The 20492-nt window shown below is 38.2% G+C and overlaps 1 protein-coding gene across 3 annotated transcripts in view; it reads left to right on the top strand.

The window, feature by feature from the left end:
- LOC108232275 (CUB and sushi domain-containing protein 3) overlaps positions 1 to 20492 on the top strand; it is a 291392-nt gene that overhangs the window by 185018 nt on the left and 85882 nt on the right. For 2 of the 3 annotated variants that reach the window (XM_017409915.3, XM_017409917.3), the window contains exons 38-45: positions 3875 to 3993; positions 6405 to 6474; positions 8003 to 8119; positions 9853 to 10062; positions 11801 to 11989; positions 12984 to 13161; positions 17405 to 17550; positions 18089 to 18169. In XM_017409915.3, coding sequence (XP_017265404.1) covers positions 3875 to 3993; positions 6405 to 6474; positions 8003 to 8119; positions 9853 to 10062; positions 11801 to 11989; positions 12984 to 13161; positions 17405 to 17550; positions 18089 to 18169 — 1110 coding nt within the window. The remainder of the gene's footprint in view (positions 1 to 3874; positions 3994 to 6404; positions 6475 to 8002; positions 8120 to 9852; positions 10063 to 11800; positions 11990 to 12983; positions 13162 to 17404; positions 17551 to 18088; positions 18170 to 20492) is intronic. The other variant, XM_017409916.3, reaches the window with a different exon arrangement.

Here is a 20492-nt window from a genome sequence, read left to right as displayed (position 1 = left end):
AGACTGAAGATCACTTGCGTGACGTCAGGCATTTATGCTGGGAGGAAGCCCTCCTCCTGGAGCTGACGTCACTTCTGTCGGCCAGTCAGGACTGGCGTAATGTAATAGAGCTTCTAGGGGACAGGCGCAGGGGCGTGTCCCATAGTGAGATACCGAAACGAATGTTGAAAGAGAACTGAAGCAATGTTGAAGAATTCATCTACAATTCGCCAATGTGAAAGACTGATCAATATATACAGAAAATAACTTTAAAGCATTGCTGCTACAAGCTGTTGAATCATGGGGTGGGTTTAAGTTTTTATACACTATTTTTACCATTTTTGTTTAAAAATCACAGGATGGAATCAGTTGGTTTTCAGATCTTGCCAAAAGACCAGCACCTTTCTAATACGTTTTGATACATTAAAGCCTAGAAATAGGAGACTCCTTCTCCCATGACTGAACGTTTATCTTTTTATCAAAACCAGCACTGAAGCACTGTCACATGTACATGACACGTTGCTTGGTGCACTTCACTCCACCATTGTGTAATCTCTGTGCACTGCAGGTATCCTCAGGATACGTATTGAGTCTGACTAATTCTCAGATATCAATCCCGCTGCCCTGAACCCTTGAGGATCAGTGAAAGAAGCTCGTGTGATTAATTACAGAATACTGAATCCCAGACTCACTCCTGAGTGTATTCTTCTAATCAGTATATCATTAAATATAATAATACATTATACTTTAATTAAAAAATCTTAATATAAATGAAAGAGATGGCCTTATTCCTGTTATTTTAAAGTTATTCTGCATCATTATGAAAAGTTTTGTAAAACTTCTAGTTATTGATGATTAATTATTAGTAAAAATGAGTGGGCAATATTACCCATTAATTATGCTAAGATGGCATAAGCACTTAAGCTCAATTTAAAGAAAATCAAAGCTTGTTTAGATTGTTGTAATTATTCATATAAGAATGTCACATTTTATTGTGAAAATTAAAATGGTTGAAGTTTTTAAACACTGGTGGAGTTCAACTTAGTGCCAAAGGAATTAGATTGATGCGATTATATTTATAAAGATTGCCATTATAAAGAAATATTTGATGATGGGTAAGGATAAACATAACAGTCTCTAAAAATGGGCCTATGACAATGTGACAACTGATGTCTTTCTACTTTCTGATTTTTTTCCACACAGACAAAATGACAGTTGCAAATTGAAAGCCTGGTGTAATATTGTCAGCTCATCTGCCACAGCTGTCTTACCTTTTAAGTTTGCAATTTTCAGGATTTCATCAAAGTACCCTAAAACTGTTGTAAACTTCCAGCTACATACAGTGGTGTTTTAAGAAGATACTTTTTTTAAACCCCCTTTTACAAAAATTAGTCTGTGTGTGTGATCTGTGTTTGCTTCTTAATCTGCCAAGTAACTACTTTTTTCTCTAGCTGTAACTAAACATTTCTTGTTTGTTTTTAACTAGTTAAAGACATTTCTAAAAGTAACAGAATTGTTAGGTTTATGTAAATGTGTTAAATTTAAAAGCAAAAATGGCAGCAGGTAAATCTCTGTTACAGTACATTTGTCTTGGCATACCTTGATACAATGGAAAAGACGCACTCCATTGAAAATCCATTTACAGCCATGTGCAACCTCACCTGGCTCGATACGCCCACCCAAACCCGATTCTCTCGAACCATATCAGGATGTTTTTTACAGGTATCACATTCTATGCTAGGTGTTTTGTTTTTGCTTTTTTTCTTTCTTTATAAAACTTTGGTTGTAGCCTAAACATGACGCCATCATGGCCAGTTCTCCTTCAAATTCTGGACTACAACCCACGCCAATGGGCAATTTGGGGCTCCCCCAAACTCCACCCAGGACACCTATATGTTGCTACCATGATGATAAACCACTAAGATCTGGCAGCAGAAGTTTTGTGCATGCTAAAAACCCTCCATGACCAATCACGCTCTTACACACATAATAGAGAGTCCCCTACTTTCTTAATGAGTATCTTAAGACCTCGCTATGACCCTTCAAATAGCATGTATGTACATTCTGGCTGATTTTTATGTTGTAACTATGTGTTCCTCTAAGTGAAGGGGGGCTTAAGGCATAAGTACCAACTCTTCTTTTTTGTTAAATATTAGCTTTAGCTTATGATTGATCAATAAGGATTTTACCAATACCAAGTTTTCTTAATTGTGTGTTCAATCTGGCAAGTTTATTAGGTTAGTTTGACTGGTTGATTCCCAGTTTCCAGTCTGTAACACATTCATATATTTAGTTGTACCCTTTTTTCCTCTGTGTTCCAAGTCTCTCATCTTTCATCATTTTCATTGTGTGAACATTGAAAGAAATTACTGTGCTTTATGAAACACTTTGCTTGTTTCACACTGCCATTGGAAAGCCGTTCTCTACATGCTAAACCCAGGATGATTTCATAATGCTGTTAAATCTATGGCAGCATTGTGCTTTGATGTCAAACTTACCTCCTGGCAGCTTTACACTGTGACAGCAAACTCACAGCTTTCACGACTTGCATAACCAAACCTCCTGGAAATCAATTAAAAATTTCAGTCAATTTCCTATTTAAACCCACAGATGACAAACTTTCCCAGCCTGAAAGAATCCACCCACTCCCATTGTACAGTAGCTTTTTCTTTATTCGAATTGTTGCTTTGACCAGTTTTACGAAGCTTCCTCCCTTGTACACCTTTTGGGTCAGCATCAACTCCCACTCAGATATTCTCTCTTGGCTTCCTGCAGGTGTTGAATGAAGTGACCACTGCTGCTGTTTTTCTCTATGATGAATTGCCTTTCTGTTCTGAATATTGTGTTGCTATATCTGCTCCTGTGTTTACAGTCACCCACCCACCTACTTGTTTGTACTTGTTACCTCTCTGAGAGGCTTTGAATGAGGGTGCTTGTAAAATTATGGGTATTTTCTGCCTTAAAGTAGTGTGTGTATTTGTTGTCTGTTCCTGCACACAGATCAAGATACCTTTCTCTGTGTTGTTGGTGTCCTTCCCATACTCTCCCTCTGCCTAGTTTCCTCATTGTTTTTGCATCATAGAGAGAACTTTTTTTATTTGTGCTTTTCCAACATTATTGGGAACATTACCTTTTTAAATAGCCTATTTTAATATAACAATATGTGTTCAAACAATCTAGTTACACATGGCATGTAAATTGAAAAACTTTCAAAAGAAGCATTTTTCCTGAAGCCTTTTTTATAGAGAGTTGTGGATCTAACAGTAATGAAGAAAAGTGTTAAAGGTGTTCCTCACTGCCTCTTTGATAGATGAAACTCAAATCAGTTTTTTCTCGTTTCTTTTTTCCCATCTGAAACAGAAAATGCAAGTTTAATTTACCTAAAATGTCCCCCATTGACGTACTGTAGCCCAAAGCATCACCATTGCTTTTATGCCATTAAAACACAGAACGGGTCCTTTCAGTACCTGCCAAGTGACACTGTAATCATTTTGTTCAAATAGAGCTTAATGCTTCTGTCAAGTAATACTTTAGAGATTGCTTTGTAATTTCGCTGTGATTGCTTCAGATCACAGTCAGACTTTGTGATTACATCTACAAGAAGAATAGCTTTATACTTTGTCTGGTTCTTAAATGTTACAAAGTGATGTTACAAAGTGGTGTAAGTTTAAAACAGGCCATATTGTTATGCAATTAAAAGTACATTTAATATGAATGAAATTAATCCCCTTTTCATTATAAATACTGACTGTTTCTATGTGTTGAAAATATTTGAATATGTAGAATGGGTTTTTGAAAATGAAGCACTATGAAACCTTGAGGTTCATTTTCTGTTGCAATTTTATGCAGAAGAATAATCGCTGTCCACACTTGTGTGTTGTGACTCTGTCATAAGCAATAGGTTTGGATTCGTGCCCAGAGCCGATGCCACCCAGTAACGGTCACAAAGTGGGGGATCGCTACACTGTGGGTGACATGGTTTCCTTCCAGTGTGATCAAGGATTTTCTTTACAGGTAGGTGAAACCAAACAGTGCAGATGTTTGCCTTTTCTTATAGCTTTGGTAGATGAGTCCTATCCAGGAGGCTAGACAGCATGTTTTAAGGAGTACCTCAAAGACTGAGTCAGATGTTTATATATATATATATATGTATGTGTGTGTGTGTGTGTGACAAGAAATGTGATAGGTGAATGCCTGAGCATGTGGTAACTAGGGGCTGCACAATTCTTATAAAAATATGGAATCACATTTTTTCTTCATGTAAATTGAGATGGTGATTCTCAAATGATTCTCATTTTATCAACAACAAATCTGTCTAGACAAAACATTGAAAATTCAAAGAAAATTTTAAATGGCAAAACAGTTTTCATTTTTATTCAAAATAAAATGTTATAAGAATATAAAAGAACTTCAGTTAAGACCACTGCATGTTAAAATGTTCTCTCCTGTGCTGAAAATCTTCTCTGACGAGAAACTTGCTTCATGGATGCAGATGTTTTTCCTATGTTGGATATTGATCTTTGTATTTTTTCAGCCAAACTAGGTGATTACTTTCAATAATGAGCAGTATAAAACAAAATGAATTTCACTTTGTATTGTGCTTATTCTGATTTTCGTACCTTTTACTGTTATATAAAATTCATATTCAGAAAGTATGTGATAATGCAAAAACACTGCTTACAGAGACGTCTTATCAGAGAATGTTCCACATGGGGAAAATCAAGTTTTTTTTATTTTATTTGTCAGAAATAGTTACTTCATTTTTGTCACTACAGGGAGTTTTCATACCAGCTTTTTTTTCCCCCTTGCGTTACAACTTTGTTTAGCTCCACTAAGTAAACCAGCCACTTAGTTTAAGTGTGTGCCTTGTGCTTGTCTCATTTAATGAAAGAACAACAGATCTCCAAACGCCTGACTTTGCATCTGTCGCTGACATTTACAAACAACTGTCACATAAACATGTCTATAATACATGAAAAGTCACATGTTTCTGACCCTGTTTGCCTGCCATATTCACGAATATATGTCGCTTCTCTACTTTTTTCATGTCATTAATGCCATTGCTGGTGTGGGTGTGCATGTTTGTTTGTTTGTTGTGCTGGCAAAATGTCTAATGAACAACTAGATGTATTTTAATGAAACATTCAACATTCACTGATTCAATTCAGTCTGGGCTCAACAGCCATGTGACCTTAGCAAACACAAAAATGGCTGTAACTCTGTCACTTTTACAGATATTGAGTTACGTTTTAGTGTAGTAGTAGCTGAGAACCATTCCCAACACTTACTCAGAGAGCTAACAGTTAATGCAAATTTATTTTTTAAACTTTTACATTTAGTCTTTGAGTCAACATTCTCTGTCTGCTAGCAAATTATCTCATGAACCACTGGAAGGATTTCAATGAAACCTTCAGAAAGTAATCATTGGAGGAACATCTGCACTGATAAACTTTTGGAGCCAACACAATCTAAGATGGCCACCACAACAAATCGACCTTAGAAAATAGCAATTTGGCTTCTTTCAAGGAATGGTAGGCCTTTAATTAGAAATGAGACTGCATACAGTATAGATGAGAATCAAAATCTTTCTTTAACAATTGTGCTGTACCAGTGATAACTGTTCATTAATTTTCACTTTGTGCCTTTGTTTCAGGACACTTTTTATATTTTGCTCTAATGTTTCTCTTCCTGGGTGTCAGACTGAAGTGTATGGCTATGTGCATGTCTCATAAAAGAGCTTTTCCTTTTTCCAGTCCTCCTTCAGTCGACACTATAGCAGGAGCGTTTTGAGCTGTAGAACCTTCCAAGGCCACAGGCGATGGATTGTGTTAACAGTCGCCTCACTAATCCCACACTGATTTTTCTTCCTGGCACAGGCGTTCACTTCTTTTCACATTCCTCTCTGGACCAGCCAGCAACTTCTTACACACATCTTCAGGCTGAGTGTCTGAACCAATAATAGACTTGAGGCCATTGTTGAAACAGAAGCACTGATATAGTTGGGTCTTTTGAGATAAGTTGTGTGTGTGTATGTGTTATACAATTCTGCATCTGTGCTTTGGTTTTCAAGTTGTGGTGTTAAAGTGCATGTTGTATTTCATGAATACAATTACTGCTGAAAACTTACAGTTGAAACTAAAATGTGAATGTCTGGAAAGAAGCAGCACTGCTTTTTATATTTAAACTCACTTTTGGATAGATTTGCCTGCCCTTTTAACATCAAAATGTTCCCTTTCTTCTCTTGAGTTTAACATTTACTCACACAAGAAAAGAAGACTTTACAGAATCCCCAAAAAAGTTTGTAAATGCTTCCACAAATTCACAAGATGAAGAAATATCTTATTGTGTTGTATTCCTTGTCTTTTTTTACAGTACAATGTTTTTTAAAGTACTTGATAAATTGTTTTGTTTGTCTTCTTGAACAGGGTAATGCATATATTACTTGCATGCCTGGCCCCGTCAGGAGATGGAATTACCCCGTACCTCTGTGTATAGGTAATGTTTCTCCTTATACTGTGTAGCGAACAGAGTTTCAATGAGCTGATAATGTTGACAACAAAACCCCATTTATAGCATCAAACACAGATTTGGTCTCTCTCTCTATTTATTTTTGCCATTCAGCTATTCTTGTTGACTCAAGTAACTTTTCTTCCTCCTAATTTAGATTTTTGTCACACCAAAGTTTTACTCAGCCTCAGTCACATAAAAGATCAAAGCTCTGAAAAGTGGATTTATATTGTATTAAGGAAAGCAACAATTTCATTGTAGCATTGGGGTAAGGGATGATGGTTGTTTGTGGAGGGTTTTGGGATAGATATTATGAATTTTCTGCTTTCCACATCTGTTGCAAATCAATAGAGAAGCTCTCATCATCTCAATTTGTTGTTTGATTCTTGATCCCTCTGATTAGAGACTGCAGTCTCTCTGATACTTCCTTTGATGTTTGATTGCCACAGTGATCCAGTCTAAAGATTACTAAGAAAGCTGTACTTTCTTTGGTAACACCTTCTGTTTTTTTTACCCTTCAAATGTGCACAAACACACACACAGTATTGCCATTGTCTTTCCAATGGCTGTACGCTACATTTTCTTTAATGTAAATTGTGTTCACAGTTAATCATGGACATAAATCCCAGCTTTACTGTTGAGAGCTGTGTTCTTGAGCCCACACGGTCTCTAGTTAGTTGAGCTCCTCACTTGTTTAGTGTACATAAATTCACTTGAACACCCCAGGATTTGTATTCACTTTGTTGCTTATGAACCCACATCAAAGTGGTTGCGTGCCCCTGAACAAACAGTCCTTGAAAGTGCCTCTCCGCTTTTTTCTTTTATTTCACAAAACAAGTAGGTCAAGCAGGATGCCTCCAGTAGCAAAATGCCTTTTATTCCTCCTATTAGTTTTTCCCTCATTCTGGTCTTGGTTCATGCTCCCCTAAGAAACGTCAGCAATACAGGAGAATGAGCTAGAGACCTGGCTGTTCTTGTAAGACGAGGTATGTGTCACTGGAGAGGAAGATGCGTGTAACCTTCACAGCAAGCTGAAGTGTATTTGAACTCGCAGTCAAATAAGAGGCAAGGGAGAGGGTGAAGCAATCACTTCCACTGTTGAGCAAAAGAGTGTGTTGAATATTGACTCCCTCATTTATTATGATTTAAGGCACCATCAAACAAGGAATGTGCTTAAAAGTCTGCAATGTTTGCATGAACGCCCTTATGGAGCATCATCCACCCAGTCAAGAGGAGATGTATAAGCACAAGTCAAAGACATGCTCAAATAAACAAAACAAGCTCTAACTAAATATAAGCACAAGTGTATGAAGAGCTTGCACATTTGGCAAGCACATGCATAATCATCATTGCACACACACTCAGCTGTTTTGCTTGTACTAGAACATGCACACATACAGAGACAATATGCTTTTTACCCTTTCTCGATATTCATCTTCCTAAGTATTGTTTTTCTTTGTTTTCCCATTGCTGTGGAGAAGTGACATGTTCTTTCTCCTTGGTTGGTCTCCCTCAGCTCAGTGTGGAGGCTCTATGACAGACTTCAGCAGCGTCATCCTCAGCCCGGGCTTTCCAGGGAATTACCAGAGCAGCCTGGACTGCACCTGGAGAGTTCAACTCCCCGTTGGCTTTGGTCTGTAACCCACCCCTTCCATTTCGTCCTCCTTTCCTTTTTTTGTTGCGTTAGCTCTTATGTCTTCTGTCCTGATTTTTTTCTAGTCTCTTCTCTTCTTCATTGTGTTTAAAATGAGACAAGATAAAATCCTGATACATGCCTTGATTGGTCATGGTCATTGTACAAAGTTGTGAATTAATTGTTACAAGGAAAGTTAGTGTCTGTAACCTAAGCTACTAGTAAAGGTGGTATCTTACTGGGCTGCGACTAGGAGGTGAGCAGCATTCATAAGGGACTCTCCAGAATGTCTTGTGACTTTCACAAGGTTTTCAGTTTCTGTGTATGAGTCGCAGAGGTATGCAGTCCTGTCACTTGAGTTTTAAACATTTTCAAAAAAAGTTGTGTGACAAATTTACACTTGAAATAGTCATTACGAGCGTCTCTACCCCATGTTAAGAGCACTGAAACTGCGTTTTGATGCCGGCAGGGGGATCTCTCTGACAGAAAACATCCAAGGCAAATGTCCAGGTCTAAAAAAACTGCTCTGATAATAAAATTATATTTATTCTTTTGAAACAGGTCCAATTCTGCCCATCTTCATTTCAAATATTTATTCTAGCAGAATAAATCATAAACGTGAGGGCATTTGTCTCAGTGTACACAAAACGAGTTGAGGTGGGAATGCTGTGATTGGATAAAATAATGTGCATGTCCAAGAATGCAGTTTTGCAAGTCATGCACACAAAAATAGGCTGAAATTTTCAAAAACTGTCTGTGCAAAATGCAGCCTAACAGTTTGCTGGTTGCATGGTTGCAAACACTCAGAGGAGACTACAAAGGAGAATTTGCACATTTTCTTGCAATTTTTCCCACAATTTTGAGTTGCCAGCTGGTCTCCCAACAGTTGTCACTCCGTGAGATACCACCTTAATTTACAACCCAATACTCACAGGGTTCATATTATGTCAACTTTTTTGGTTCAGTGTTACATAATTTTTGTATTACCAAGTAAAGTGTGCTTTTTCTTTTATTACTACTGTTAAGAATGTAATGCTTTATTAGCTTTTTTTTAGTTCTCCTCTTCATTATTATTATTATAAGACAGTTCATGGACCTCAGTGTGTAGACTGCCATCATTGTGAAAGTTTTAGTAAATGGCATGATATGTGAGGCTTACGGAGTCCTCACCAATTTTACTGCCCAAGCTCAACATGCCTTTTATAATACTGTACATTTGTTTTGCATCTACTGGACTTAGTTACTTTTTTCCTCTAAATAAAACCTTTATTTATTCATTTATTTTGCTAAACTCTCAGTCATCGTTTTAAACTGCTACCTTTTGCTGGATCACAAAAAAAAAATTGATGCCAGGATCTATTGCAACCAAAGCAAGAACCGTGACCGCGCTGACAGTCCCTAGGAAATGGGTAGATCAGAACAGGAAATAAATATTTGATGAATGGCTGTTTGAAGTTTTGACCTCTGTGTTTGTGTATGTCTGCCTCTCATCACTTATGGAAGCTCAGACAAGAATATATTTTTAAAAGTTTACCTGCCATTGGGAAAACTCCCGCACTTGGTTGGCTGACCGATGCTATGACTTCATCATTCGGTCACTGACATTTGTGTTGATAGTCCAGCCAAATATATCTTTCTAAGTTTATACAAATGTTGGCCTACATAGTGCTGTACTGGAAAGAAACCTACACAGTCACTCATTTTGATATTAACTCTTTCTCTCTGCACTTTAGGGATCCACCTGCAGTTTCTGAACTTTTCCACAGAGCCTGTTCATGACTATTTGGAGGTGCGCAGTGGGACCCTGGAGACAGGAACAGTGATTGATCGGTTCAGCGGCCCTGTGGTACCCAATTCTCTCTTCAGCACCACCCACGAGACCACTCTCTTCTTTCACAGTGACTATTCCCAAAACAAGCCTGGCTTCCACATTGTCTACCAGGGTGAGCAGCAAAGACTGGTTTTAATTAAATTTTTTATAGTAGTGACAACTGAAGTGGAAGAAGAGAGAGAAGTTTGGAAACAAGATTTTTAAAAGAACACAATTTAGAATAAAACTGCAAAGCAGACACTTTTGCAGAGGCTGATTGCAAAAGGTGAAAGATTAATGAGAAATAAATCTATGCTAATATCTTGGAGACATTTATTGCATATAACTTTTTACGATTAAAGAAAATGTGAAAAAGAAACATTATTAATAGATGGATAATGTTCTACTTTGTATTTCAAAGTTTGTTAAAAGTGAAAGTATCAACTTTGATGCCAGTGATTTGTACTTGAGGTCATTAAATACACTCACTGACAAAAAAGGCTCTCAGACAGAGTCATGGACTTTAAATAAAATGGCACACTTTGAAATGGCAGTGAGACTGTGTTGTAATGATTAGAATATCAAACAGAGCACTGGAAACTGATGGTCCCAAGTCAATTTGGTGAAACACCTTATCGGTCCAGCTGATGTAACTCTCAAGATCCGACAGATCAGCACTGAGTCAAAGTTGACAACCGAGCTGATCCCACACATCGAGGAAAGATTGGGGAACCTTGCTAGCCATGGGCAATAAATAGACATGTCGTCTGTGGACTGGTGTTGTCTTGTTGAAAGACTATAATGGGGTGCTGTTTCAAGAAGGGTAAGACATGGCGACACAGGATGTCACTGATGTAGTGTGGTGCCATTGAGGTCCCACAAATTACTGCCAGAGGTGACCAAAACGTATGGATCCTCACAGTATGGTGCCAAGAGTAATGCTGGTGTGTCTCTCCACAACACTGCTCCAGTTACAGCACAACACAAAATGTAGCTGTCTATGCTGTGTGGTAGTCTGTGAATGGGACAATGAACCCATAGTCTGGCTGATGCCAGTCATCAGGACATGGTTGTGGGATGACATGGGAGTGATACCAGATGGTGGATGCAGTTGTCATGGTGTTTTGTAATACTTGGCGCATAATACAATGATTCTCCCTTGGTGTGGTCTGTCTTGGATGACTGGAATCTTCATGATATGTGTGGTTACCTTCAGTACTTTTCGGTTCTAATATCAGGCCACTGTGACAACTATATCCCTCACAGTCTGGACAGTTGCAGGATAGAAACACAGGTGGTTCAAAACTAGCTGGCAGCAGGCAAAAATCACTGTATAAAACATTCATTCAGCTGTATTTCTACCAGCTACCTTTCGTTGGTTGACTAAAATATTTTGTAAACGTTTCCCTTGAACAGTCCCTTCTGCATAACGATGCATAATGTAATTTTATTCACAATAAATGGTGATTTTCTTCTTCCTCGAGTTTTGTTTTTGATCATTTTTGTCAAAGCATTGGTGCATCCATCTTTGAGCAAGCAAGCAAGCGCTGTTGTTGTAATACCACCACTGACTGAACAAGAGTAAATAACCTCCTGCTCCTGAAACTTTTGAACCCATTGTCATTCAAAACCACAATGTGACCTGGTAATTCTGTCTAATGTGTCCATGAGGAATCCACTGTGTCTGGCCCATCTTTACTCTTTGTTGTGTCTGAGTGTTGGACACTCTGCAATTGCCTAATAATACTATTGATCCATTCGTGATGTTTGTCAGTGAGTTTAAATTAAATTCATAAGTATTTGTACCATATAATGTGTCATAATATTTGCTTATTGAATTTTCTGTGTACGGATTTGACTTTTTCCCACAGCATATGAGCTGCAGAGGTGTCCTGACCCGCGGCCGTTTCGTAACGGCATAGTGATCGGTCAGGACTACAGCGTGGGGATGACCATTTCTTTCGAGTGCCTGCCGGGTTACACTCTTCTGGGAGAGCCATCTCTCACATGTTTACATGGAGTCAGCAGAAACTGGAATCACCCCATGCCTCGCTGTGAAGGTGAATTCATAATGTCTTACAAACACAATGTGTGTCTTTTTCTTAGCGCCTCTCATTAGCAGAAACAATGTAAGCAAGTTGGCACTGGCTTCTTTTAACTATTACATTGCCAGAACTCTGAATAATCTCAGTTTACGCTACCAATAAATTGTTTGTTGGTCCTTCAGTAACCTTTATTGTGGGTGATTTTCTCTAAGCAAGGTGGTTAAATATTTACAAATACATGCAAAACGTCATGCAGTATACTCAGACTGTGACCAAAATAAAGTCAGAGATGCTTTTCCAATCATCCTCAATGAAAAAAAAATACTTTAAAGATTTTCCTCTAAATAAGAATATAGTTTCTTAAGACTGCTTGTAGTCCTAGCCTTCATTTTGAGGCATAAAAGCATGCGACTCATCAACAACAGAGCGGTACTGTTCTGAGATATAAAGTGCTGCAGCTCATTATAAAGATCCATGGAGGCTTCATAACAAAAAAAGGAAAAAACTGAGTTTGTTGTAAATCTCATAAAAGTCTTCTATGATGTCCCCCAGTTGTGCTAAGACATCATTTGTCAACTGAAACAGGCAATAATAAACTTTTTTGGTCCATATCATGATTCTTGGTAAAAAAAAAAAATTATCTGTGAAAAACTTCTTGAACATCTCCTTGTACCTGAACAGTTCAGTCCTTTTTTGAACCTAAGGTTTGTGTTTTGACTCTGCGATCAATGTCACATGTTGATGATGTGAAGGTATGACAGAGGGAGGTTTTTTTTCTAAAACCATTTGTTGTCATCAAGTTCCCAGCGACCTGTGATTATTGAGTGCTGAGGCATCTAACAGCTGCATTCTCCCTCCAGCGTCTCTGTGATAAACCAATAGCATGCTGTTATGGTTTGTTTTATCCACAGTTAGAGGCAATACAGTCATAAAAGTGATTTTTATAACTGGAGGAAACAGTGGCTATCCATTTTTATCTATCATCTTTGACTGCATTCTTTCCCTTCAGCGCTCTGTGGTGGGAATATAACATCCATGAATGGGACGATTTACTCTCCTGGACACCCTGCTGAGTATCCACACTTCCAGGACTGCATGTGGACTGTCAGAGTACCTCCAGGTTATGGCATCTACATAAATTTCTCTGTTATTAATACGGAACCGATCTACGACTACATCACTGTTTGGTAAGTTCTTCTTTCTTCTTAATCATCACATTATGACACAAATGAAACAGTTTTTTAATTATGAGAAGCTTTGCTACCAGTGGCTGGTCTTTCTCATTTACAAGCAATTTTGTGGTTTTATAAACCAAATTGATTTTCTACATCACTTTTTCCAAAACTTTTCATGCCCTACTTGCATCCAAAAAAAAAAAAAAGCCTCTGGACATTTTTTCTCTGACATCTTCACAGCTGAGGAATTTCTGGTCCTCAAGGCTTATAATGTTGAGTTCCATCATTTCTTTGATAGCCACATGTCAACACTGGCAATCCGGGATTTAATTTCCTCCCAAAGCGTGTTCAGATTTTGAATATTTTGCTGCATCAAAAAACTCGTGTTCAGTGCCACCAGGTTGTTTGATTTGCTGTGAAAATTGTTGTAGCTTCCCTTTTGACATTTGCTCAAATCTGCACTGCAGTTTGCACACAAGGTGTAAAGATGGACTACGCACTGAAAGATGTTTGATTAATTCTTAGGTCTCATTGCTTAGCGTGAATGTACCCATGAGTATGCCATATTTAATTTAAAATGCATCAGTAAGCTGTTTGCACATCTGTAGTATGTGCTCTTTTAATCCACAAAGTGTGTATTTTATAGAATTTGCTAAAAAGAAGTTCATTCATAAAACAAAGAGGATCAGTCTAAACAAAACGCATCAAAATTGTTAGTGCACCAGTGGTATTTCTGCTCCAACACAGAATTTTGTCAAGAAGTACATGTGTCAAAATTTCATACATGTGCCACCTTCTGTGATTTTTGTCAAGACTACAGGTTGGAAATCATGATTAAATATGATTCATAGTAGCAAACACAAGAAAATGTAAATCCATAAAAATGTTAAAGTTTGCACCATGCTTGTGAAATATAGACCGCATTGGAAATGGAACACCTTTGAAATTTAACAACGAAGAACTGGGTAGTAGATTTCATTTTTCAGTCAGTATGAAGCAAGTATTTCCTCCTCATTGCAAGGCAGACTCGAGAGCTGCACACAAGGGATTTAACAGCTGACAAAGTGCTAAGGTCAAAGGTCATTTGGACAAGTTGCGCTCACAGCTTGTGATGTGACACCCATGTTAGTTGAGCCAACATGCTATTCAAATATTTTGACCTGTGTTGACATTTGAGGCTTTGCTTTTCTCAGCTTCACCCAAAAGCAAAATAAAAGGATCTACTTCATGATCAACTTAAAAAAAACAACAAAAAAAAACAAAAAAAACAAAGAATCTAAGTTTTTGTGTCTCTCTCCATCATCTCACAAAAAATTTTTAACAGTAGATTGATTCCTCGGTGAGTGACAGAAACGTGTATCGGCATGAAAACTTCTAGTTCGAGTCACTCGGAATGTTTGTTAGTCTGTGGAAACTTGGGCGGATAACAGCCTCGTACAGCAGTAAACAATGCTACCTGCCGTCTGTCGCTCCAGCAGCTGCCTTCCACTCTGCCTCTCTGCTGAGTGAAAAGCCTGAGGCAGTCATGGAGCTGTCCTCGTGGGTGAAAAAGAAAAGGAAATGCCTTCAAGCATCTGGGGTTGCCATTCATACTGAAGCAGGAGGGAGCTACTGGTAGTCCTGTTTTAAATGAAAGGGCGCATAAATAATCTGTCCCCTGATGGCAACATTTCATTTCCTTGCCCGACTGCCGCCTCCCATTTTGCTGATCACTCTGAAATGAAACTGACATAAGCTCTTTTTTTTTCTTTTTTTTTTCTCTTTTTTTTTTTAGTACCTAAGATATTAAAGGTACACATACTTACAAGAAAAGCATTTAGTGTACATCATTTTTGCTGAACAGGCCTGGAGCTCTCTGAAAATGCCAGTAATGAAATACATTTCCCTACACAGCATTTATATAAAATAGAGGAGTACTTTCTTTTAAATTTATGTTTCTGCTCTCAGAGAAAAGAAGCTTTTAGGTTAACCCCGACTTACAGTCTTACAAGGGTTTAAACATCCTCCCTTTCTCTCGTTAGCAGAGGCGATTCTCTGTTTTGGAGTCGACAACTAATGCATGTCTCACAAATGACTTTACTGCTAATGGCGAGGCCTCTTATTACCCCGCAGCAATCTACCTATCCAGTAATTCATCCCGGAGCAGGGAAAATGTTTTACATTAATGTAGGTTTTTGTTGCAATACACAACAAATAAATTTCCCAAGAGATTCAATTTATAAAAACTGTTTGTATGAACAGCAAAAAAACCCAAGCAGAAATGGTTCTTTTTTTTTTTTTTTTTAGCTAATCCAGTGTATTAAGTAGCAGATCTTAATCATTTTCCAGGAGATTTACTGTCTTATTATCCTCTCCAAAAATGGTCTTTTTAACATCATTTCTCTGCAGCTCTGCTTTGTGCACAATGCTGAGGTTCATCCAGGCCAAATAGAATATTTAGTTATGGATTTACCCCAGGTCTCCTCCAAGTCAGACGTGCCTGATGTAGCTCCACAGGAAGTCACTCCGGAGGCTTCCTAATTAGATGTGTGTGTTGCCTCGACTAGCTCTTTATCAGTGGGAGTGCTGCTGCAGCAGGTCTACTCAAAGTTTATCCCAAATATCTGGCTTCTATGATCCCAGCCTGTGGCTCATTTCAACTTTTTGTTTCCATAAATCACAAAATTCACCTTCAGGCTCTCCTCCATTTTGAGCTTGGCATTTCAGTACTTTCCATTAGTCAGTTTGACACATCACTGTAATCTCATTTGGGAGCAAGGTCTATAGATACTTGAACTCTTTCACTCGGGGCTTCAGCCCCATGTGCCAGAGGTGGATTGGACTGACAACATTCAGCGTTTTTCACCAGCTCATGGTGCATCTCATTTGTCGCTGTCAGAACTTCTGTAACTATTTCAGTGGTTGGTACTGACCTGACCTCTGCTTTGTAATTTATAAATACATAAAGGGCTTGGTTGACTTCCTCTCATCATGGGAAACATGTCGACAGTGTCAAATATTTGACAAATTAAAATTGTGTTGTCGTGTACAGAGTGCATGAACATTTGAGTTTTGAGAACAGACATGTCACTGAATCGGTTGGAAACTGTAATGCTGTGAAAAGTATGAAAGCAAGTTTTTGATTCCCCATATAGCCACGCTTCATTTCTATCTCAGTTTCACAGATCAGTTTTTTTTAAGTGGGTTTCAGTGGAAAAATTACAATAATATTTTACCTGTTGTATGGGGCTGTTGTAGATAACTCTTTAAATGGTTAGACTTCAAAGAAAAAGGGTTATTTTGGCAGAATTAAAGAGCTGACGATTGGTCTGAATGGGGTCAATATGAACGTGTATTGCTGCCATTTTAATAGAACCCCAATCACAGAAATTTCTTAGTAATTCATGCAAATGTGTTTTTGATAACATTTACTTTGCTCCCACCTTTGCATGGTTATTTATTTAGAATATCATGGTTATTTTTATGCACAAGTAGCAGCAGCAGCAGCTGTCTGTAGCACTTCTTGTGGAGCCTAAGGCACTTTAGTCCAGAATATCATATTTCTGCTGGAATAACTTGTGTAAGGAGAAAGTGATGGCAGATTTATGAGATAATGTTTGCATGATTGGCATATTTTTGAGAATGGAGCTGACATCAGCAATCCATTTTGTTCTTCTGCTACAAGTAAAATATTAAGTGTTAACAGCAGATCTACAAAACTCACTTTAAAATATCTGAGCTGTCACTTAAAGGACAAGAATTACAAGTAAATTACATTTTCATTGTTATACATGGCTACATATTTTTATACAGCATGGTATTTGGGTAAACGTTTGTGCTAATTAGTGATAATTATTCATCAATTGTATTAACTTTCAGTGTCTTTGGTTCCTAAACTTAGCTGCAGTCACACCTATATATCACTGTTTTTTGTTTAAACTGCTTTCGAATTTGCCTTCCCCCCCTCCCCAGAGGTTTTAAGTCATTAATTTCCTGCATTTTCTTCCCTCAAACCATCTTTTTATTCAATATGTAACATGGCTGCAGGGGGTAAAGGTTTTAGCGCAGTACCACTTCAGTATAAAACTTCTACTTTGACTCAGATTGTCAGGAATCACTGCCAAGTCTACAAGACTGCTCGAGGATAAATAGACCTGCTCTTTGATCCCAGAAACTTATCACTGCTGTTTATTCATAAATCATTTCTCCTTTCTCTGCCTGCCTCTTCCTCTCCTGGACACCTTCACCCCCCCCTCTCTCTGTTTTTGTGTATCAGGGATGGACCCGACCAGTCCTCTCCTCAAATTGGCCAGTTCAGTGGCAGCTCTGCGCAGGAGGGCGTGTCCACCACCGCCAATCAGGTCCTCATCAAGTTCCACAGTGACTTCAGCACCAGTGGCTTCTTTGAGCTGCATTATTATGGTAATGTCTCTTTTAATACTTGATAAACAGAAATCTTGCTCCATGCTGCTCTAATGAGTGTTATTCATGTGATCTTCACATTTCCTAATGTAGAATTGAACACCACATGTGAGCAGAGAAAAGATTACCCACTTTGTTTCTAAAATTAAACCTCTCTAATTTCCCTTTTCTTATTTGGGCCTCTCAGTCTGTTCATGGTATTGCTTCTGGTTATATGTAATGATAAATGATGAATGCCTCTTTATGCCTGTTTTTTGTCTGCGCTATTAAAGCGCCCTTTGAAGACAAGTTGATTAATAATAAAATGCTCCCCATCTGAAATAAATTAGTGATAGTTTTTTGACGCTCATGAACAGTGATGGGCAGCAATTTATGATCTAATCAAATTTCAGTGTGATGGGAGAGAAAAGGTTCCTGCAGCTGAATAAAGGATGCACATACGCTGTTTGTGTCTCATTGTGTGTGCGTGTCTCTCTTTGTTTTCTAATGCACAAATACGCTCTGTCACAGAGTTCAGTGTTTGTCCTCTCTCCAACAGCTTACCAGCTGAGAACTTGTCAGCCACCCCCTCCTGTTGCCAACGCCACTATCCTAACCGATGATGACGAGTTTGAAATAGGTTTGTCTCATTTTATTTCACTTGTTTATCATCCTGGGACAATTTGTAATAGAATCACTTTTCCAAAGACATGAGTGTATTTATTTGGGCAGCCATAGATGCATGCAAAATAAGCATATCAAATGCTTTTATTCAATAATTAAATTATTTCATTGTATTCTAAAACTGGTTGTCATAATTTTTTTGTTTATTGTTTTTATTTTGATTTTTACGCTTTGATACAGATATATCTTTTTTACATACAATAACTTTAGAAGGTATTTAGACTCTCTTCACAATGGCATTGTTGTTTGAATTCCTTTTTTTTCTTCAATTATCTGTACTCAGAATCTCATAATGACAAAGCACAGACACAATTTTATACAATTTTGTAAATTTGTATAAAATAGAACACTGAAATATCACATTTCCTTAAGTTTTTAGACCTTTTATTTAGTCATGTGTTGAAGTGCTTTTGGCAGCAATTCCAGCCTTGAGTCTCTCTGGGTTTGATGCAACAGAATCTGCACACATTGAATAAAGGACTTTCTGACATTCTTCTTTGGAAACCCTCTCAAGTTCAGTCAGGTTGGATGTAGACTGTTTTGTGAACAAACATTTTTTAGTTTCCCCAGAGATGTTAGTTAAGGTTTAAGTCATGATTCTGGCTGGGCCACTCTAGGACATTCACAGAGTTGTCTCTAAGCCCCACCTGTGTTGTCTTTGCTTTGTGCTTTTGATATTATTTATGTTGAAAGGCAGACCCTTGGCTCAGTCCAAGGTCCTGAGCTCTGTGGCTACCTCTGACCTTTGATCCATTTGGTTTCCCAGTCCCTGTTGCAGAAAAACCTTCCCACAGTATGATGCTGCCACCAACATGCTTCACTGTGGGGTGTGGATGGTGTTGGGCAGGGGATAAGTAGTACCTGGTTTCCTCCAGACGTAGTTTTTATAGTTGAGGCCAAACAGTCCAGTGTTGGTTTTATCAGAGCAGAGAACTTTGTTCATCACAGTCTAAGAGTCATTCAGGTGCTTTTTCTTGCAAAATCCAAATGACTTTCTAGTGTTTTCCACTGACTTCTGTTGAGCCCCTCTGCCATTAAATTCAGATTGATAGAGGCCTGCAGTTATTGTTGACCTTTTGAAACTTTGTTGAGTCGCCACATAGGATTCCTGAAGCTCAATCAGAGTGACCATCAGGTTCTTGGTCAGCACTCTAAGGCCTGTCTCCCTCGACTGTTCAGTGTTGCTGAGTGACCAGCTCTTGGAAAAGTCCTAGTTGTGTCAAATTTCTTCCATTTGAGAATTATGAAAGCCATTGAGCTATTGGGAACCTTCAGTACAGCAGAAATTGTTTATAGCTTTTCCCCAGATCTGTGGCTTGCAGCAATCCTCTCTATGGTCTGCAGGCATTTTCTTTGACGTTGAGGTTTGGTTTTTGCTCGAATATGCATGATCAGCTGGGAGGCCTTCTCTAAACAGGTGTGCATTTCCAAATCACATCCAGTCAGTTTAATTTACTTCAGGTGGACTCCAATCAAGATGTAGAATCTCAGCCGTGATCAAGAGAAATGGGAGACACCTGAGCTCAATTTTAGGTGTTGTTGCAAAATGTTTGAATCCTTATGTAAATGTGATATTTTCTTTTTTTAATGAAAAATTCTATAAAGCTCTGTTTTCAGTTTGTTATTATGGAGACTGAGTGTAGGTCATTGAGGAACCAAAAAAGAGAAAGAAACACCTGTGACATCAGGCTGCTCCTGACAAAGCTGCAAAAGATGAAGGGAGTCTGAATGCTTTCGAAGCCACTCTGTGAATTTGGTCACATACATTTTCTGTAACATTTTATCTAGACAGATGTTTACTGTGACCTTTACCCCATCTTATTCCATCTTCAGTGTATGTATCTCCTCCTCTCTGCTCATCCTTTTAAGAGTTCCCATCTATTCATGCTTCATGCATTAAAATATTAGTTTGAAGGCGACGCTAATTAGATGTACTTATAAGCTGTTTGTATTTTCAGTGCTCAGAAGTAATTAGTAAAGTGAAGTGGAAGCCATGTGGCTAGTGGCTGCCTCACTTTGTGCCTTTGAATTTGTGTGTAGTTTAAATTTTTTTATTTTTTTTATTTTTTGCCTGTGCACTCACGTACAATTTTATGGCTGTGTTAATTTAATGAAGTGCCTTCAGTACTAAAGGACGTCAATCTTCATTAGGAAATGTGTGGTTGATTACTGTTTCAAGTGCTGTTGCTGAGGAGTCTTACTGACATGGCTTGGTGTGTGGGTGGATGTGTGCGCGCATGTGTGGGTGGTTGAATGGGTGGATATGTTTTTCATGTTCT

Source organism: Kryptolebias marmoratus, linkage group LG16 (assembly GCF_001649575.2).
Source record: "Kryptolebias marmoratus isolate JLee-2015 linkage group LG16, ASM164957v2, whole genome shotgun sequence".
In the NCBI taxonomy this organism is placed as follows: Eukaryota; Metazoa; Chordata; class Actinopteri; order Cyprinodontiformes; family Rivulidae; genus Kryptolebias; species Kryptolebias marmoratus.
Note: the sequence above shows the minus strand (reverse complement) of the source record. Positions and strands in the feature narration are given on the sequence as shown.